Here is a 22449-nt window from a genome sequence, read left to right as displayed (position 1 = left end):
GAGAAATTTCTCAAACAGGATGTGATGTAATAGTTTTGTGATAATCAGCTGCTGCTCTGCATTACTAACAAACAAAGAGCTTCTGTCCAGGTATTTATTTCACTTTTAAATCAGTGGTCAGCGTTACTTGCACGCTTAGACTCACACACAGAGGGTCTGTAACTCAGAGACAAACCCTTCATCCTCACCTGTAAACTGGTTGACTGGCTGCTGCGGAAAAGGGTTCTGACTGGCCGGTTGTACCGGCTGGTCCTGGTACTGTGGGGGAGGTCGGGTCAGGTGTCTCTGCAGCTGCTGGTCCTGCTGACGCTGCTTCTCCTGCGAGGTCAGGAAATTAAAGTCAGTAAAAATTCATTCAATCTAAATCAAATGAATCTGATTTAAACCCTGAACAACTCTTCAAATTTTTATCAGATATTTTAATCGTACTCTTGTAAATTTTTTAATTATAAGCTTTTTTGTGGCTTACAAGATTTTAAATTTTCATAATCATCAAATAATTTCTGATGTTTTTCCAAGGGACAAAATTAAATCTACCTCATCTGCAAACAAATTAGCAGCTAAAAAGAAATACTTTGCAGACCTCACAAAGTTTAAGATTAGATATTTAAAAGCTGAAACTCATGGTTCAAACTGACCTAAAGTCTAAAGTTTGTAAACAAACAGCTCCCTCTAGTGTTTGAACTAAGATAATTTTTCAAGAAGATTGTTCTGGCTCAAAATGCTGCTGCAGGTTAGAGAGTGAAAAAAACACACCCTGTGGTTCATGATAAGAAAAGACAACGTCTAAAACAGAATTGCAGTTGTCTGGTTAGTCCGGGATGTTGTTCACATATCCATCCTGAGTCCAGCTCATGTCCTGATCCAGAAGACTCATAACCCAGCATGGATTCAGGAACAGTTACTGTCAGGCTACAAAACTAGATTTTACTTTTCAAAAACTTTACATCAAACGGAGCTGGAAGAACGCAGGACAAACAAGGGACGAGCTGAAGCTTTAACAGACATCTGATTGAAAGAGTCGACTCAGACTCGAGGTTTTGTGACTGGTAATCCAGCAAAAAACAATGAAAGTTCATTTCAAATCAAACTGCCAAGAGCATTGACGAGAAAAAAAAGGCATAGAGCTAGTCGCCTGGATCGGCACCATGGTCCAATCCAGCTTTGAGGGGTACCGATACAAGGAAGGTGATGAACCACCTTTTAACTAAGACTAAGCCCAGATTTCAGAGATTCTCCAACAAACAGGTTCACTTAAAACTGGTAAGCTTAATAACACCTTTATGAGTCAGAGTTCACAGAGGAAAAGGCGACTCAATGCACCATAAGGAAAAATTGGGGAAACTTCTGTGCAAATAGGAGAAAGCTGGAGTTACCTGGTGGTGTGGCCTTGATACCTTTTGTAAAACTTTATTTTTAGGGTTTTTAGACTTTAATTTGGAGAATGAGGCAGTTGATAAAGCAGAAAATCAGGCAGAGAGTCAGTTCTCGATGCCTCTAACACACAGAGCACGCCAGGGTTTAAAGGTGAGACTGTTACCTGTTCAGCCATGAGCTGCTGTCGCTGCATGTACTGCTGCTTCTGCTGCTCCAGAAGCTGCTGCTGCTGCTGCTGTTTCAGTGCTGCTGCCACCGCCGCCTGGCTGCTCAGGTACGCTGCGTTACTGTGGTTGCCTGCCATTGCGTTCGCCCCCTGCTGGGCAGCCATGGCGTTGTTCCCAGGGGCGGAGGTCATAGAGTTGGCTGGACCTGGGCCATGTGGAGGAGCTGGGTATGTGTTCTGGTCCTGAGGGACAGGAAGACAACACAGAGAGTTTTTTAATTTGTTGTGTGACAGGCTTTAGCTCGATTAAGGGGACATATAACAGACACGTTTTCCCTTAAGATGTTGGGGGCTATTTTCAGACGGCGTGGAATAAAGATGCTTCTGTGGTGTAGATGAACTCTGTAACTTTCCACCATGTCTGACAGTTAAGTACAGAAGCCTAACAGGCCACAAAGTGAAGTTTGCATGTTTCCTAGTTTGTGTTTGGTGTTGATAAAGTGCGAGGCCGAGCAGGAACACAGCGTCCGCCTGCTCAGAGGAAAAATACAAGCAGAGCAGGAGCAGCTATATTTAAATACAGAGAGAGGGAGAATATGAAAGGCTGCTTTGTCACTGCTTCGCTTACCCCCCCCTGTGTGAGCCGGAGCAACCAGCTGCTTCACACACACACACTCACACACACACAGTAACACACAGTGGATGCAGGAGCGTGGGGCCCCGGCCGGTCTGAGGCAGAGCAGCTGAACAAAAGGCCTCCCCGCTGCAGCCTGACTTCACCTCCACTCCAACCAACCGCTCTGTTCTGGTCTTCTTCTGCACCTGTTGGACCTAAACCAGTCCAGCTCTGGCTTCAGGCCAGTTTGACATTCACTGAGTGAACTCATGCTGCACAGACATGGATTCCTGATTATTATGAAAGCCTGAATATCAGGACACAGTCTCTATTTGTGCACAAACGCTAAAATGTGACAATTTCTGTTTTATTTCCAGAGTTTATCTGGAGTTCAGTCTGCAGGAATAACTTTAGATTAAAACTCCAAACTCCAAATTAAGATAAATTAAACAAATCCCATATGTACACCTGTAATTTTTATACATTAAAATCTAGAAAATGAATTTCATCTCATAATTCTAGAATCAAAAATACTGACTTTAATCACTGATTTCTAGTACTGACAATCTGAGAATTCTTAAATGCTGACTTTAATCTCAGACTTCAAGCAAAACAGACTTTTATATCAGAATTCTAGAACACAGAACAAAAACATCAGATTACTGACTTTAGTTTTGCGATGCTAAAATTCTAGAATGCTGACTTCAGTGAGAGACTACTAGAATACTGACATTAATCTGAGAATTCTAGAGCACTGAATGAAATCTTGTGGCCCTTGGAATTCTTGAATACTGCCCTTCATCTCAGAATTCTAGAGTGTTGACTTGTAATTCTAGAATACTGACTAATCCCACAAGTCAAAAATACCAACTTTAGATACTGATTTGCAGAATACTGACGATCTAAGAATTCTGGAATGCTGACTTAAATCTTTGAATTCAAGAATACTGACTTTAATCTAAGACTTGGAGCAAAACTGACTTTTATATCAGAATTCTAGAACACAAAACATAATTATCATATTACTGACTTAAGTCTTGTGTTGCTAAAATTCTAGAATACTGACTTCAGTGAGAAACTACTAGAATACGGACATTAATCTGAGAATTCTAGAGCACTGAATGAAATCTTGTGGCCCTTGGAATTCTTGAATACTGCCCTTCATCTCAGAATTTTAGAATGCTGACTTTGTCCTAATAATTCTCGAATACTGACTAATCTCACAATTTAAAAATAACAACTTTAAATACTGATTTGCAGAATACCGACAATCTAAGAATTCTGGAATACCAACCTCAATCTTTTGACTCATATTTTTTTTTTCTTAATTATGGAATTCTAGAAAACAGAAAAATAAAGAATATATATTACAGACTTAAGTCTTGTATTGCTAGAATTCTGGAATACTGACTTCAGAAAGACTACTAGAAATTTGAAATTAATCTAAGAATTCTAGAGTACTGAATGTGATCTTACAGCCCTTGGAGTTCTTTAAGACTGCTCTTTAGTTCTGAATTCTAGAGTGCTGACTTTAACCTCATAATTCTCGAATACTAACTTTATTTTCAGAATTCTAAAAAACAAAAAGCTCAATCTCAGAATTCTGGAATTCTAGAATTTTGACTTTAATCTAAGAAGTCTTGAATTCTCAAAAGAAGCCAGATTACTTATCCTGATCTCAAAAGTCCAGAGTACTGACTTCTATTTCAGTAGTCTAGAACACAGTCTTTAATCTTAAAAATTTTGAATACTGCAATTGACTTCAGTTTCTTTGGAAACCAAACAAACAAGTAAGTATTCTGGGGAAAAATTTGGGGGAGTTTGAATTTTGCAGGAAAAAGTTAGACCTAAAACTTAATTTGAATTTGTTTAGGTCAGAGTTTTGACTTAAAGCTGAAATTAAAAAATGCTGTTGGCCTGGCCTCCAAACTTTTATTTCAGTGGTCTTTATCTTTCTCTACAGCTACAGGTGTAGACACTAAATGTGAACACTCTCAGGTCCTTTAAGCCGATCTGTGTGTCACAAACGTCAAAAAACTCCAGAGTGAGGAGAAACCTACATCTTCAAACCTGTCCTGCTTCCTTCTGACATTTGATGAAGTATTTTTTACGACTAAAGGTTCATAAGCCTGTTTACATTTTCAGTCATGTGACACACAGACACAAACGGCACACACAGCAGTCAGGTCTGTATGTTTAAAGTGAAGAAGGAGCGGCATCAGAGTGAAAGACTGACTTTTGTTAACGATCAGCTACAGAGAAAAGACAGCGCTGGCAGCGTGGAGTGTTTCAGACACTTCCATACGGTTCCTCACACACACTGACTCTACGTTCTCTGAATCCAGAACAAAAAACTGATGAGCACCAAAGAGCTCTTCTTTCTTCTGCCTCGGGAGAGTTTTGTAAAGTGTCTGTGTCCAAACTGAGTCAGCCAGCAGGAGACTGTTCGGCTGCAACAGACGCTCATTGTTCAAAGTGTTCGGCCTCCTTCAGTCCACCACAGCTGTGTGGAAGTGTGGAGCCGCGTTCGCTTCACTTATTAGAGAGATTTAAAGACTAATATATAAGTCATATCTAATAATCACTCTGACACTTCAGCTGGGAGTCTGTGCCTAAAAAGTGAAAATGTTTTAAAGAGTTTGGAAAAACCGCAGAGCTACTCTTTCACTCAGATTAGGGAAATGAAGCCTTCAACACACTGTGTGTAACTGTGTGAGTGAGTGTGTGTGTGTGTGTGTGTGTGTGTGTGTGTGTGTGGGGTACAGTCCAGGAATGTGCTGCCGGCCTGGTTATGAAAGCAGAGCAGGAACACTGTGATCAGTTTGTTCAGTTGTTGTTGTTGTTGTAGCTCTCTGATGTTAGCACCGATGCTACAGAAGCTTCAGCTGAAGCTCACCACCAAAACCTCCACAAGAGGTTTAGACCTTTACAAACGGAGCCAACACTAACTTCTTCCACCTGTGTAATCATCATGTGATGCATGATGGGAATTTTTCTTAACCCATGTAAACAATGAAAGGTTCCGTCATGATAACTTGCTTGGAACAAAAAAAAAAAAGCTGATGTAAGGTCTATAAAAAGGCGTGTCTGCACCCCAGCTGTCTTCGCTGATGCTCTCCCTGTCTTGTGAACATGAAAGAGATTGGGGTTGTGCTCTCCCTGCTTCAAGCTTTAGCGGGTCAACACCACAGTAGCGTGCTGAGAGTGTGTTTCTCACCTGTGCGTGCGGTATGTGCTGCCTGAAGTTCATGCTGTTCTTCTGTTTGATCTGCTGCTGCTGCCTGAGCAGGGACAGCAGCGCCGCCTTGTTCTGGCTCTGGGTGTTCGGGGGCCGCGGCGGTCCAGGCCCCGCCTCAAAGTGCGACAGAGGTTTGGTGTTGTTGTAGTTGGGCATGTTGGGCCCAGCCTGGCCTCCCGGCGTTGGCGGGTGACTGAGCGGACCCGAAGTCTGGTGACTGAGCATGTTAGGGTGTCCGGCGGGCCCCTGCATGTAGCTGCCAGCCCCTGCCTTCGGGGAGCCTTTGTTGGGCTGAGTGGGCATGAGCAGCTGCTTCTGAGTGTTGGGGTTAAAGTCCGGCGGGTACAGGGAGGGGCTTGTGGGTTTGTCCATACCAAACACGCCCCCTAGTGGGCTCTGAGAAGTGTTGGCCATTTGGGGCCAGGCTTGGGGGTGGGCGTGGGGCCCCTGGGAGTGAAACTTGGTCCCCGGTTGAGGCGGTTTGTGCTGCATCTGGCCGTGGAGGTGCTGCGCTCTCTGCTGCTGGGCGGCCAGCTGCTGGAGCTGCTGGGCGGGGGACAGGTCTTTGGGCACAGGGGGGCCAGGGGGGAGGAGGTGGTTTGGGGGAGGCTGGAGCTGCCTGGGTGGAGGAGCTGGCTGAGAGGGAGGCAGAGCGGGGGAGGAGGCTGAGGAGGATGCGACAGGGGAGCTGGTGGGGAGAGGAGGAGGTCCAGAGGAGGTGGACCTCACATGAGGGGAGCCGGTCCGAGAGTCCTGCTCGAAGGCCACCGAGGCGGGGGAGAACTCGGTCTTTACGTTGACCAGATCAGGAGGGAGCAGACCCTGGGACGACTGCCCCCCTCCACCTGTTGACCCTCCTGCTCCTCCTCCAGCACTGCCTGGAGTAGGGGCCAGCTCCAGGGGGTCTTTGCGGTCCTCAAACCCATCATTGAGGATGTCCTGGATGTCCTCGTAGGCCACAGAACAGTTCAGCTCCTCCATCAGCTCCTTCCACTCCTGCTCATTCAGGTTCAGGTCCGGGAACAGAGAGTTGTTTCCTCCCCCTGATGGAGGCATGATGGGCAGAATGTCATCCGGTTCCTGCTTCATCTCCTTTCGATGGATGTCTAAAACGGCCTCCCTCCCGCCATCAGAGGTGTCTCCTGCTGGTCCGTGAGTCCCATTAGAGTTCAGAGCGTCGCTGATCCCCAGCTTTGAGTCCAGCGGGGAGCCGTTGGTGGTGCCGTTGTCCAAACAGGCTTTCTTGTTTGGAGGGAAGCCGTCGCTGAAACCGTTCACCTGATCTCTGCCCAGAGGAGAACCTGCGCTCTCCAACTTCCTCTTCACCGTCTCCTGAAGCTGAAGAACAAACAAAAAACACAAAGAGTAAATAAAAGACGCAAAGAGTCCGAATTTATTTTCTGATTAACAAATGATTCATCTGTGAAAGTAGATGTAAATTAATCTGGAGAGTTCCTATAAAAAGCAGCAGCTCATTTGGGTTTGACTTGTCTTCATGTGGATCTCAGCGTAATGAACTTGGGGTTATTTAGTGGTGCTGAGTAGCAAAGCCAGCTGTCCAAATATGACAGAATTTCTATTTCAGTATCTCAAGAGGCAGATTTCTGCCTGCAGGGGGCGCTGCAGCCGCTGCAGCTGAGTGGACAGAGTTATGAGAGCTGAAGCCAGCAGTGGTCAGAGTCAAAAGCTGCTGCTGTTAATAGAATCAGCTGCAGGCAGGCTTACATAATGCAGATAACAAAGAGCTTCCTCAGAACAGTCAGCAGATCACATCTGTCCACTCTGCAGGCAGAACCACCCGCCGGATCTGAGTGGAACATTCAGAACATCAGCTGATCCTCGCACGCTAAACTCAGACGTTATCAAACATCAGGCAGAGAGGAGCGGACAGGTGAGGCCAGGTGAAACTGTCACTGCTGTTTACTCTCAGGACGGTAAACAAGGAAGTCAAACGGATGGAAACAACCTGTTTTTAAATGTCAGCGTGCTCACCAGGATCTGACCTTTGACCCCCATCACTTCTTGTGAATGTCAGATCCTGAAAAACCAGGTTCAGTCGGAAACACAGAGACTATAAGGAAGTTTTCCGTTGGATGAAATAAATAAAAAAGCTGGGGCTCTTTATTTGAAATGTTTTGTGTGCCATTCTTTGTGTCTTTTTTTCTCCAAACTTTCTTATGGAAATGTATTGCATTCACTTGAGGAAAAAAAAAAAAGGTTTTTCAGAGTAATTTATTCTTCGGTTTGTTTTTTGTGGTGATTAATTTTGTTTTTCTGATTAATTTATTTTTTTTATTTATTTTTTTAAAATAATTATTTCTGTTTTTATGAGTAATTTTTCTGATTAATATTTTTTTTTTGGTTTGTTTTTGTTATAACTATTTCTGCTTTTATGAGTAATTTTTTGTGGTTATTAATTTTGTTTTTCTGATTAATATTTTTTTTATTGGTTTGTTTATTGTTATAACTATTTCTGTTCTTATGAGTAATTTTTTTGTCTATTTTCAGATTACTTTTTCCCTGTTTTTCTAAGTAATTTTTTCCTGAAGTATCGAGCTACTTCTAAATTCCCATGAGAACCTCCAACCTGCAGACGACTCCCGTGGATGTGTGGTGGCTCCTGTGTCCCGCACGGATCAGAGATCCTGTTCGGCATATATATGCCCTATCCTTAACTTTCTACCGGTCCGAACCGTGTCAATAAAGGTAAGGTATTAGCCACACACAGGGTATGATACCCTTGTTATGTTTTTGACTTTATCCTTTTATTTTATAAAAGCCTATTGTTAAATGTAATAATTAAGGAATAGACGAAGATGTGGCATTAAAAAAATGCATTGCTTCTTAAATTGGAAAGCTGGTAGAAAGTTTATTACCACAAAAAACAAACCGAAGAATAAATTACTCTGAAAAACCTGAGTTTTTTTTTTTTTCTTCAAGTGAATGCAATACACTTCCGTACTTTCTTCATATTATATTATTTTGTAACACCCTTTGTCAGTAACCTGCTTTTGCTCAAGTATTCTTCATCCCCACATCAACTTTTCTCCTCTCACTCAGGCAGAGGGGATCTGAGGGCAAAAACAGGTGAGCAGGGGGAAAATATGACTAAATCTCAAAGACAAATCAATACAGCGTGTTTGTGTTTCGAATAACGTTGGTCAGATGAGGCTGCTCAGCTGGCAGAAAGGTCTCACAACTCGTAGTCTACAGAGCATCGCCTCCTTTTATAGTCTTCATTCAGGATGTAAGTTAAGGACAGTTTGTAGGAGTGAGGCAGAGATGAAAACACAACAGTAAGGATGCAGATCTCCCCGTCTACATTCTGTTGCTAGACTTTGCGTCATTCATACTCTCAGATTCAACAGTAGGAACCAGAGTCCTAATTTAGGTTCGGAAGTAGTTGATGTAACCGTTTAAAATGTCCCTGCCCTGGGCTTCAGGGGTAGAGCTTCCCAAAGATGAGGAAACTTCCAGGATCAACAACAACAAAATATAAAATTGGATGACACAAATCTCAAACTGGTGTGATGCAGGAGATAAAATAACTGATGCAAGAAAATTCTTGAAAAAATGAACTAAAACCACTTAAAGATCCTCTTCAGACAGTCTGCTTCTGAAGTGATTCAGGTTCCTAGTTTCCTTCCTCTGAGTCAGGATGTAAATCTAAAATAGAGATATCATCCAGGAAACACACCTTAGTATTAAAGGTCTATGAATGAGAAAGAAAAGCCTCAGCTCTGGAATGAAAACCCGATCAGATAATCCTCATATGTAACAGACAAAGACTCATCAGAGGAAGATCAGCAGATAGAGACTTCTGCCTCCTGAGTGGAGTGGCGTCACAGAGAGCAGAAATGTGACGTCGTCACCAAAATATGCAGAGAATTTCCTGATTAGTGCGAGCGGTGCCAAAATGGCAGAGTCGAAACATTTGGACGGAGACGTTGGCCAGGAGTTGTGCAACCAGGAGGGAGATGCTGGATTTAAAGAAGCATGAAAGTTTAACTGTGTGTGGAGACAGAATCAGACCTGATGAGGAAAAACTAAGCTTTAGATTTTACTTCAGGGATCTCTGTTTTAATTTTCTCACACCTCAGAAAGTCTCTGCACAGCTGTATGACATTTTAAAACTCTTCTGAACAGTTTCATCCTGATTTCTGCTTTAACTGAGGCAGAGTTTGAATGAGAATCCAGAAAACAACATCTGTGTGCATTCAGAAATCAAATCAGTCTCATTGCTTTTAAAAATGTGGCTTCAGCTGAAGGATTGGTTTTGTGTTTTTGTCAGGAGAAAACAAAAAACAGCAAGTCCTTGAAAATGGTTTCGGTTTCTTGTTGAGACTTCTACGAAAGACAACTCGGGCCACTGGAAAGTTTCTCTGAAGGGTTAGCCTGTGTAAGTGTTTTTTGCAAAATGCATTTTTCAAATTCCAACTTCTGAATTCTGAAATCAAAGTTAGAGTTCTAGAATTTAGGTCAGATTTGGAATTAGTCATAATTCTAGAATCAAAGTTAAACTTATGGTAAATAAGTAGGAATTCTAGAATTTAGGTCAGATTTCTGGGGTTGGTCAGAATTAGACATGCACCGATTTCCTTAATTTTGGGGGGAATCGGTGACCTCCAGGAAGGTCTGACTAGGGATGGGTACCGAATTATGTACTTTTAGCTGTTAGGGGCTGTTAGGAATTCTGTCCAAAGTACCAGGTACCGATTCACGTAAAATCAAAAGGTACCATGTTTAGGTACCTAAATGCATACTTATGACTGAGGGACTGGAAGAGTAGGTGATTTTCCATGATGGACATGAACACAGCATTACAAGGTTATATATTGCAGAATATATATGTTAAATTGAAAATAATTTATATTTTATTATTAATCAAATTGATATTTTTTACTACATAAACCCACAATAGTACCAAAAATTGGTACCCTTGATTACCGATACCAGGTACCAAGAATCGGTATCGTATCATTTCAAATGTGAAAGGTACCCATCCCTAGGTTAGACAGCAAGCCATTGTTGCTTTTTGCTCTGAGACCTAAAACTCACGACACTTTATTGATTGTTTAAGTTAAAATGTAAAGATTTTATAGTTTCACGGGTATTTTTCAATGATTTTCAATAAAATAAGATTGGAACTTTATTTACCCGCTTCTGTTTTTCTTGTAGTTCTTGGTCTAAACATTGAAAGTTTATAAATAATATATTTTAAAAAGTAAGATTGGAACATTGAAGGTATACGCTGCCAATTATGAAAAATAAAAATCAGAATCGGCCCAAGTTGGTATTGGCAGGTCTGGCTTTTTAAAGATCAGTGACTGGTGATTGTCCAGAAAATTGTGATCGGTGCAGCCCTTGTCAGAATTCTAGAATCAAAGGCAAATTCCAGGAGTCAAAGTGTTCTGAAACTAGACAAAACTACGGAATTACAATTGAATTTCCAGAATTGAGGTCAGAATTCTAGAATAAAAGTATAATTTCTTGAAACAAAGTCAGAATTGTACAATTTCAGCTAAACTTTTTGAATAAGTCAGAATTCTAGAACAAAAAAACCCCCTCATATCTGAGGTACAAGTAAGAATCCAAATAGAAAAGTCAAAATTCAAGAAAAAGTTGTACTCTAAAGATAAATACTGAAATTTAAGTCAGTTTGGTCTTTTTTTCTTAAAATTTTGACTCAATGTTAGACTTCCTTAACTTCAGAGTTCTGAGAAAAAGTATCCTTGACTTCAGTCTAAACTGTAGATAAATGTTAAGGGGCTGTGACCTCTTTTCAAGATTTAATTTTTTCCTTCCTTGCTTAAATTAAACTTCTTCCATAGAATCCATCAAAAGGTTACAGGTATTTAAAGGGTATGTTAATGTACCAACACTTCCATGACTAAATGTTTCTACCTTTCAGTCCACTGGTCCGTCACAGCACCCAGATGTAAAAGAGTTTCAGTTAAATACTGTTTTTGTAACAAAGTAATGGAAACTCATCTCTGTACACTATGAAAAGCCTGTATCACATGTCCCATACACAAACCTTCATGACCACGCTGACCGTCGTGGTGATTTAGCTTATCTCCCTACTTTTTCAAGGCTTATCTAATTCTGTTTTCCCCTCAGCACTGATTCTTCACGTTCTTTGGATGTTATTAATATCCTGTAATCAGCAGCATCATTTACACCGTGGTGTTGATAGCATCGCTGCCTCTGGGTGTTAGTTGATTCTGGACTGATACGAGCCCACTGCCTGCTGTCTGTGTGTCTCTCTCTGTTCAGGGTGGAATAAAGTGAAGCAGAGCTAACAGCTTCAGTGACGGCTGGTGATTCAGCTCTTTTTGTTTGACCAGCTGCAGCTCTGATTATGTCTGTAACTGTCGGAACAAGAGCGGAGCTGTTTTTGACTGAATGGATGCGAGGGGATCGTGTTCAGTTGGAAACAAGCTGTTCATGGTTCGTGCTGAATTTTAAAATCTAAGAGTCCCAAATGTAAACTTTCAGGCCTATTTCCCTCTTTTTTTTCCACAGAGGAGACAGAAAAAGAAGAGAAAAGAAAAGTGGTCGCAGGTTTGAACCAAACAGGGGCCTCTTACTTGAGGACTTTGGCCTCCATAAAATAGGGTGCATGACAACCACAAGAACTGACCTGGTAGATTTATTGAGCCTGCAACAGCGAAACATTATTTAAAGAGGGGGCATTGTGCTTTCTTTTAAATCTTCATTCTATCTTTCTGGTGCCCAGAAGTGGTTTCACATGATTTACAGCTCATGAATTCCCAATTGTCCCTCACTGTTGTTTTATAAAACCCTTATTTCAGTCTCTGTCCAAACACTTCGTTTTAGCTCTTCTCTCTTTAAGGCTCCCAGCTCCAGAAACCCCCTTCCCTCTGATTGGCCAGCCCCCTGAAGGCCTGTAGGGGACAGAGCTATGTAGAGCCTTGAATATCTGCACATGCTCAGTCTGAACATCCAGAATTGATACTTTATATTTACATTATTTAAGAAGGCATAATCTCCTCTTTTTGATATTACCAATACAACCTTTTTAATAGACATGCACTGACCGACTGATCGATGGGTGCTGATTTCCTTAATTTTGGGGGATATGTGATCGGCCCATCCTTACATATGAAACTGATCTTACCTCAGGGAAGGTCTGACAATCGGCCATTGTTGATTTTTGCTCTGAGACCTCAAACCCAGGACACTTTATTGATTGTTTAAGTCAAAACATTAAGATTTTATTGTTTCACAGGTATTGTTCAATGATTTTCAATAAAATAAGATTGGAACTTTACATATCCACCTCTGTTTTTCTTGTAGTTGTTCTTGGTCTAAACATTGAAAATCTAAAAATAAAATATAAAAAATAAAATAAAATTGGAACATTTAAGCAATATGCTGTCACTTGTAAAAAAAACTAAAAATAGGTATCAACCCAAATCGGTATTGGCAGGTCAGGCTTTTTAAAGATTGGTGATCGGCCAGAAAATTGTGATCAGTGCACCCCTACTTTAAAGTAGAGATGGACCGATATGGATTTTTTGGGGCCGATACTGATACTGATTATTAGTAGGCAAGGAGGCCGATAACCGATACTTGAAGCCGATATTCATTTGCCGTCAAAGTGAAAATACTGGCGTAAAAATTTTGAACAACACAAACTCCAACACTTAATTTCATTAAAATCCCTTCAAGCATGTTTTTATTAAACAGCTCCCAGGCTTGGCAGCATGTTTTATAAAGTTAAACGAAAACAAAAAAATAAATAGCTAAAGTTTTCTACAGTAAATAAAGTTTTCTAACTTTCTATGTAACTGCAATAAAACTGGACAGAATTGAGTTTGCAGTTGAGTTAATATTCTGTTCGGTTTTACATGACTGATTTTAAATGACCATCTAGGGCTTCCATAGTGTAGACAGGGAGAAATTCTGTGCTGAGGAGCATCAGAGCCAAAACAAAACAATTTTGAATGGGTTTCATATCAGCTGTTGGATTTAAAAAAAAAGGCCAATGCCGATATGCCCCAAAATGCCAAATATCTGCCCGGCCAACAATCGGTCTATCCCTTCTTTAAGGTCTTGTTTTGTTCCCTGGACTCAGATTGTGATCCAAGTGTCTGAAAACTCAACAGAAAGAATCCCTGCAGAGAGAAAGAGAGCTCCCAACAGCTGTTACATTCCTTTTCTTCAAAGCCAGCACTGACCAAAATAAATGAACCTTACAGGACGCAGGAGTTGCTGGTCTACCTCTTTCCTGCTGTTTTATAAGATTAAAGAACCCCTTTCCTTATGAAGTCAGATTTACCTTTAACAGGATGTGTGCCTGAATTAAGAGACGCTACATCTGGGCCATCAATTAATGGGTTCATAATGTAATGAGTTTAAAATCTAGTGAATGAATTATTTAACCAGATAAATGCTTGAGTGGCTGAGAGAGACAGAGAGCATGAGAGAGAAGGAGATCGTTTGTGCCTCCAGCTAAAGGACACTCCAGTGACTAATTCAGCCTCTCAAACCTGAAATACTGGTCTGACCCTGCCCCCGTCTCTGCTACCATGGATATATGACTTGTTAGGGGGGGCAACAGAGTGGGGGGAGGTCCTGGGTAGGAGATCTGCAAAGCTACAACACTGTAGACATCTGAGGCATTATGGGAAACTGAGTTTAATTCAGGGAATAAATCATCATACTCAAACTATAACCCTCATAGTGAAACTATGATTACTCAACAAATCTTTTCAGTGTGATAAAGAAAAAAGCTGCTCCTGGAAAGTGGAACAACTGTTTCTGACTCTGTGTTTCTGGTCTGCAGGTCAGGGGTCAAAGGTCAGAGGAAGCTACAAGCAGTGGAGCCCATGGTGGTGATTTAGGAAAGGACAAGGGGTTGAAAACGTAAGACGATCTTTTGAGGATGATCTTGTGCAACATAGATAACGTAAGGTTGGATTTAAGAGCCAGTAAACTGAAGAAAGTTTGTCACGGATCAACATTCTGTCCCCTTTTTTGTTATCATACAGATATTTATATATATATTTAGATATGTTTGGATATATGTATGTAAATAAGTGTATTTGATTGTGCAATGATCGGAAAATTAAGACTAACTAACTAACTAAATATTTAATTGGAATACTGTGTCATAAATAAAATGCTGTAGCAGAAGTTACATCAGCACAGGACAGTCTGCAGATCATTGCTTTGTTTATACGAACATAAAAACAGAAAAATTCTGCACATTTCTCAGCAGCACGACCAGTCTTCTGTGGAGATACTGGGAGCCTTTGTTTTGGCTGCAACGACTAAGTCTGCATATTTAACATTACACGCAGACAAACGAAGGTTTCTGAATGTCTCCACAGTGACTCATCCTCCAGCTTTTAGCGCTCTCTCTGCCACAAAAATCCTGAATATCTACAGAGTTAACGTCAGCTTATCTTTGCTTGATTGCACGCTGAAGAGTTAAGTTTCTGACACTTTCAGTTCTTGCCTTCACACTTCAATCACAGAGGTTCAGTCTTCAAACCTTTGTTTACTAAATTTCTGGAACAATCTTTTCTGGTATTTGCCAGAAAACATGGATAAACATTCACAACCAGACTGACAAATATTGTAAATCATACTACGCTGTGTTTGAGAGTCTTTCCATTGTTTTTAGACCTGCATTTTATGTAAAGAAAGCAATAATAATCTCCTTAGACATTATATAAATTCAAGATGACTTCACAACAAGTAGCAAAATTTGAAGAAGAAATTACTTCTTTGTCCACAGTAACAGAGCTTCCTTTTGTTTGTGTCTAAATTTAATTTCAATATGTCATCCTTAAATAAGCTAAGCTAGTTTGGGGTTTTAAAATCAATAGATAACTGTTTTCATAAATGCTTTGTTAGCGACGTGAAAAACAGAAGATCTGGAAAACATATGCAAAACAAATGTTAAGATGCCAAGCTTTAAACATGTAAGTAAATAAACTTTCAGATCACATTTAAGGGTAAAAGTTTCTGCATCTGAAGGTCTTATTTAAAATAAATGCCCATAAATAACTTGTTTTAAGTGAGCCAGAGCCTAAAAAAGGTGTAAACATAATATGTGGGTGTCTGGGGTAAACTTTCTGACACTTATTTTTAGGAATGGGTACCGAAGTAGGTACTTATGTAGGTACTGACCAAAATCTGTCAAAGTACTAGGTACCGATTCACAAAAAATCAAAAGATACCATGTTTAGGTACCTAAAAGCACCCTTGTAACTATGAGGGGGTTGAGACTCCTACGAAAGACAACTCGGGCCACTGGAAAGTTTCTCTGAAGGGTTAACCTGTGTAAGTGTTTTTTGCAAAATGTATTTTTCAAATTCCAACTTCTGAATTCTGAAATCAAAGTTAGAGTTCTAGAATTTAGGTCAGATTTGGAATTAGTCATAATTCTAGAATCAAAGTTAAACTTATGGTAGATAAGAAGGAATTCTAGAATTTAGGTCAGATTTCTGGGGTTGGTCAGAATTAGACATGCACCCACTTCCTTAATTTTTGGGGGATCGGTGACCTCTAGGAAGGTCTGACTCTGGATGGGTACCAAATGATATACTTTTATAGGTACCGACCAAAATCTGTCAAAGTACTTGGTACCGATTCCCGAAAAATCAAAAGATACCATGTTTAGGTACCTAAAAGCACCCTTGTAACTATGAGGGAGTGGAAGAGTAGGTGATTTTCCATGCTGGACATGAACACAGCATTACAAGGTCCAATATTAAAGAATAAATATTTCAAATGGAAAAACAAAAAATATTTAATTAAACAAACTGATATTTTTTACCAAATAAGCACCAAAAAGTACCGAAAACTGGTATCGTTGAGTACTGGTACCGATTGCCAGGTACCGGACATCTGTATGGTATCATTTCATATGTGAAAGGTACCCATCCCTACTTATTTTATCATTTTCTTCTCTAAGAAAAGTTTTTACATAATGCAAACTCCCTACTAGGGGTGTAACGGTACATGTATCCGTGCGGAACCGCTCCATAATGGTGTGGCCACACCAAACGCGAATTTGCGGCGCGATTACATACAAAGTCTATGCAAAGACGCGTTTAGCCGCCGATTCGCCTCTCGCAGCGCGATTCGCGCGAGTTTGGAGCGTTCACGCGTTTGGGCGGTAGACGCGAATTCGCTCGAGTTCAAAATATTCCCCCACGACGTCATTGTTTTGACAACGTTGGGGGGCAACTGCCGCCTGCTCCGGCTCCAACTCCGCCGGAGGATGGAGGAGAAAACAATCTGTGCGGTGTGTCATCATCCAGAGTTATACGATACGACGTGTGTACTCTACAGAGACCGGGAAAAAATGATCAGGCTTGGTTGAAAGTCTCTGAGGAGACAGGTTTTGAATGTAAGTTCTGAAAACATTCGTTCCCAGCTGGATCTGCCTGTACGGGCTATCACTGAGTCTGACTGTGTTTTCCTCAGCGGAGTTTTAAGCCTGATAGAGAGGAGGAAAGTGCGGGGCAGGGGCAGAGCCAGGGAAAAGATGAAAGTTCTCTGTGCTCCTCTCTTTCCTCCACCCCTTCATTATCCCCAGGGAGACCTCCGGGAACACGGGTCGGGGGTTCGGGTGGTCGGGGGTACGGGGTGTCGGAGGTTCGGGGGATCGGGGATGAGATCGCAGGGAACAGCCAAGCAGGGCTGGTGGATTACCAGGGAGAGGCAGCAGGCATTGATTGTGATCTCCAAAGCTTTCACACACTCTCCTGTCATGCTTTGGAAACCACAGCTCATTGTTTTTCAGCTGCTCTTTTGGACTTTCGGTCTTTAAATGAATGAGCTCTCTACTCCGCATGCGCAGTACCGCGCATTCGCGTGTTCGCGCCTCAGGTTGTCAAAAAAGTCCAGCGGCGAGACTCGGGCGTTCACGCGGCGCGTGACAGGCCATTCGCGCGAGTAAATTCGCGTGTTCGCGTTTGGTGTGGCCGCGGCATAAGGCTGTTCGGTTCGGTACAGCGCTGTATTTGAACAAGTACAGCAAGTTTACGTTAGCCGCTGCACATGGCTCTTTAATATTCACGTGAGTCCTCGTCTATGATTGGCTGAGCAGGGAAGGCGTTTTAATATTCATGAGAAAAATGGTCTGCGATTCCTGCTTTGTGATCATGTGCATATCATGTGGACGTGACGTCTCACGGTGAGCCAATCAGAAGATGAATATCAAAGAGCTTCTGTAGTCACAGGAGCTTGTGTCTGAATTGTGCATCATGGCTGCTGCTAACAACCAACCAGAGATTGAAGAGCCTCCCCCCTCGCTGTATAATGGCAAGTTTTTGGTTTAGTAAACATGCTAAACAAGCAAATGGTTTTGTGTTGTTCCATACTGTACCGAAAATGTACCGAACCGTGGCCCTAAAACCAAGGTACGTACCGAACTGTGAATTTTGTGTACCGTAACACCCCTACCCCCTACACATAACATCAATTCTTATCCAGAAATATTAATTTATCAATGGCCTGTTGAATTTGGAGATCTCTCTCTTACATGAAGCCCTGGTCAAAAGAGCAGCATGAGCTGTTTCAGACAGACGATGACCGACGTGAATAAAATAACCTAGTTTTAGATTATTAAGCAACAAAGATCAGGATACAAAGAGAGCCGCGGACCTCTTACTTTAGTAAACAAACACAAACAGGAAATAGAACAAACAGCTCTTCTTACGTAGTCATAAAAAACTGAGAGTATCTTCAGTTCAGTCATAATAAACAGGATAAAACTGGACTAACCACATCTCTGTTTAAAGGTCTTAAACCTCCACTACCACTGATAAGAGCCAATCACAGCCCAGTTCAGCTGAAGATGCCCCGCCCCCTCCCCTGCTCTCTCTGTCTCTAAGGTGCAGAGTGGGAGCGAGGCGTTTCCTGACAGTGTTAATATTCAGCACAAACACACACAGAGTGATGAGTCAGCTGTGAGGGGGCGGTGGGGGGTTTCTGTTCAGACTGAGTCACCTCTCAGGACTCCACTCTGTGTTTGTGGCTCTGTTTCACAGACTTCAGAGCAGAGACACAGACGCTGGTGTCAGTAATGTGGAGTAATGAACTTAAACACGCTCAGTAGAGTGAAGGGTAGACGTTACAGAGTGATTTCAGTGAGATTATCTGCGTGTTTGATCTGCGCCAACAGCTTCAGGGATCCCTCCTGGAAGCAAAACATGATCTCTCACTCTATCTTGTGTCTGAAAACTACAATCAACACATCAAACGTTCTACAAAAACTCCTTTGATCACCTCTAAAACCTGGAGACAGAATAAAAACTACTTCATATCAACTTGATCCCTCTGCAGAAGAACTATCAACTTTTAACATTTAGAAAAATAGGCAACTTGGGGGTCATTAGGGCTTCACCTGTAGCAGGGTTTAACATCTTCAATTGACAACAAGCGCTTCAGAAAAGCTTTAAAACTTCAGGACTTAGAGAAAGACAATAATCCTGTAAGAAAAATGCCTTAGTGTTCAGCCAAGGCTGCACTCTGCAGGGAGAAATATCTCAAAATTAGTATGACACTAAGTTGCACTGTGGTAAAAACAAAAAATAAAAACTAAATCCAAAAGTTTTCTAGTCTAAAAGTTGCCCAATAGTTGAAAATTAATGGTGTGGGAACCCCAAAACACGGCTTCTAAACTTAACATCTCAAGGAGCATTAGGATCTTTGCCCACTGCTTGTCTTACTTGCACATAAGCAGCTCTTTCTTTCTGAACAACATAAATGGAGTTCAACATTTTCATTGCGTCAGCTGTACTTCTTTTCTCCAGCTTATAGCACTGTGAGCTACAAACAGTACAACCCTCACAGACCAATCAAAATCAAGAAGAGGCGGGACTTAAGATGACAGCTTTGTCAACGTGATTAGCAGAAGAGAAACTACTCAGTTATCAGATGCATCGAATATGATTCTTAAAGGTGTAGGCGTTTTCGTGTTGAATTTATGATAGCATCAAATAAGTACATGTATTAAGCCAATACAACCTAACACAGACTTAAACATCATTACTAGGGGAAACAGAAGTGATGCAAGTTGACTTTTGTGCCCAAGCATTTTGAAATTGAGGTTGTGAACGCTACTAATGGACACACAGGCCTTTAAAACTTTGTCAGACCACATTTTATAGATAAATTTTCAAATTGCAACTCCACATTTTTGCATATCACTGATATAAGTTGCAAGGCGCCGCCCTGCTGGCTATGGCTGCCTTTTGCAGCAGCTCTCTCTTCACTGTCCGTTTCTTGAAATTTTTTTCGTCTCTTTTTTGTAATCTTTGTATTTGGAGTGGATCATTACTTTGTATGGCTCATTTGTTGGTCATGGACACCAAACTTTTTGTTGCTTTAGTGATATTTTTACTACTTTTTCTCCTGTGTTTGTCTGGAGATCCTACATGTAACCATGGCTGCATTGTTTACATGTTAACTCAGCTGTTTGCAGCCTGTATCATGTCAATGCTAACTGGTGCTAGGCCTGATGTTTCCCCACAAGGTGAGGAGAAGGAGGTGAGGACGACGTGTTGGTTCTCAGGTGTGAGCTAAGAAGTGACGACATCAACCTGTCCTTCCATCCATCGTTATTGGGAACGTAAGATCTATCTCCAATAAGATGGACAAGCTAGCTGTGCTAACCCAGCAACAGAGGGAATACCAGAAGGCAGAGTAGCAGCATGCTATTCACAGACATGGCTAACGGAGCTAACACCTGACACCAACGCCACATTGGAAGAACTTCAACTGCTGTGAGCAGACAGGATCCAGGAGACAGAGACTGAACAGACTGCTGAAGAAGCTCAGTCCTGGACCCTGTGGAGGTGGAGGCTGGCTGACTGGACAATGATGGACAAGCTGTCACCATCTATTTTCTTATGGACCTTTTTGCACTTTCTGTACACTTTCTTACTTTGGTTTTCTTGATTGCTGCTGTGACTTCAAATTTTTTGTCTTTGTTTCAATGACAATAACGTTCTATTCTATTCAATAAGTCCTTCAGCGTCTCTGAAAACAAAATAAAGTGAGAAAAACAAGTACTGTTAAGTGATTCAGGCTGAAATAAAAAAACAAACTGAGCCACAGATTAACAACAGAGGCCAGGTGCAGAAGGTGAATGTCTTCATCTTTAATCTTTTCACTGATTTTGTATTTTTCCATCTACGACACAGTTTCATTTTTGGATTTAGTCCGCTCTGTGTCTGTATCTCTCCACTCCAGATGTTCACTGTGATGCAGTTGTTTGCCAACAGGAAGGGCCAAGAGTTAAGAAAGTTTTACACAATGTTCAGGTGCTGGAGTCTGGATGGATCAAACTGTGCAAACTGCATTTTAAAACCTGGACACTTCAAAGTAAAACTCCTAAAGTGATTCAGTTTGGTAAAGTTATCTTAAGTTGAGTCACTGTTATCATGTATGTACAGTTGTGTTGTAGCTGTGCAGCCCGTCTGGCGTCTTCAGCTTCAGTGTAAACCTCATAAACACAACCGACAGGCTCTCACCTGCTCGGATACTCGTCTATCAGACGGACTTTAGACTCTTCTGCAACCCTCTCCTCTGATTCTGTCTCTACTCACAGAATCTCATGCCTGTTCTTAGTTCTTTCTAGAGCTGAAATGATTTGAGGTACTCGATTACAAAAAATACTTGAGTAATTTTCTCCGCCTCGAGGAATCGTTTAATTTTAAAAAAGATCAAAGAGTGGTATTTCAAATAGAGCTGTGGCCATATTAAGAGTTTTCAGACCCCCCAAGCCACCTCTTATACAAAATAGCACCTAGCAACAAATCTAGCTTCTTTTCTGGAGTTTGGAGACTAATGGGTCATTCTATGAAACGGGTGCCATTTGGGTCCGCAACATTTGATGAGATGTACAAGGCACAAAAAATGTGTCAAAGTGTGTTTACAGATTTTGGAGCTACCAAAGCAAGTGCTCTTACTGACATGCTGTATCAGAAAATTCTATTTCTTAAAGAGAAAAGTCTTCATTTGAAAAATAACTGCTCTTTAACTAAACAAAAATGTATTTTATCCGATTACTTGATTAATCGATGGGATTTTCAGTAGAATACTTGAATACTAAAATATTTGATAGCTGCAGCCCTGGTTCTTATGAAAGTAAATCCTGAAATCTGAAAATTTTTCCTGCTCCATTTCGTAACTTTGATCTGATCTTGTGTCCTCTACTGTGTTTTTTGAGCTCTCTCAATTTCGAATCATGACAACTATGTTGTCAAAGACGCCATCTGTCAGAGTTGTTGAGTTTCTGCAGATTTAGCTTTGTACTAGAAGCCTATGCACAGTCCAAATGTAATATAGTGAGATGTTGCAAGACAAACTTTGGTTTGGTTTGTGACCTAAAAGAGAAAATGTAAATGTACGCATCATTTAGTACAGTTTTTAAACTATTCTTCCTTACTATCAGCTCCTTGCCCTAAACAGAAGTAATTGTAAGATGAAGGCTTGGGCCATGATTGCCAGCATAAGTCGACCCCTTTAAACTTACTGTAACCATCAGTAAAATGTGAGGCTTTGACTATTTGCAGAAGCTGCAGTCAAAATTAAGTTTACTTTGATCTATAATTGCTTGATTTACAAAGTGAAAAAGAAGAATAGCAACCTCACGCTATAAGTTCTTCAGCTATAAATCAGTTAGTCTACAAGTTGAACTACAGTTTCAGTACCAACACTGCTTAAAAAACTACACAGCAAAGAGGTCAAAGGTCAGAGCGCAGAGCTGGTTTGGTCACCTTAGCAGCATAAAGCTGTAAGAGAACTCAATGCTGATCTACGTCTGTGAAAGCAGCTCCAACCAGAGCGAAAGGAAACAGAGGTCACATGACCCAACAGCCACAACACAACACTTCCCCTGTGTGTCAATCACCGACAACACACTCTGAAAACACACACACACGCACACACACTCTGGAAACACTCACAGAGGAGGGTTCAAGTGAGAGCAGAGGTGGAGATCAAACACCTCAGATGAAAACATCCCGTTTGTTTTTAACATGTGATGTTTGGATTTGACTC

The 22449-nt window shown here is 41.3% G+C and overlaps 1 protein-coding gene across 3 annotated transcripts in view; it reads right to left on the bottom strand.

Annotated features, from left to right (window-relative positions):
• Window positions 1-22449, bottom strand: part of maml1 (mastermind-like transcriptional coactivator 1) — a 31557-nt gene that overhangs the window by 4672 nt on the left and 4436 nt on the right. For all 3 annotated transcript variants that reach the window (XM_074673979.1, XM_074673981.1, XM_074673980.1), the window contains exons 3-5: window positions 5377-6735; window positions 1541-1786; window positions 189-318 (exon numbers count right to left, since the gene is read on the bottom strand). In XM_074673979.1, the coding sequence (XP_074530080.1) occupies window positions 189-318; window positions 1541-1786; window positions 5377-6735 (1735 nt within the window). The remainder of the gene's footprint in view (window positions 1-188; window positions 319-1540; window positions 1787-5376; window positions 6736-22449) is intronic.

The sequence above is a fragment of the Halichoeres trimaculatus genome, unplaced genomic scaffold (assembly GCF_033239565.1).
Source record: "Halichoeres trimaculatus isolate MK-OKI-2021-1 unplaced genomic scaffold, fHalTri1.1 fHalTri1_scaffold_7, whole genome shotgun sequence".
NCBI classification, from domain to species: Eukaryota; Metazoa; Chordata; class Actinopteri; order Labriformes; family Labridae; genus Halichoeres; species Halichoeres trimaculatus.
Note: the sequence above shows the minus strand (reverse complement) of the source record. Positions and strands in the feature narration are given on the sequence as shown.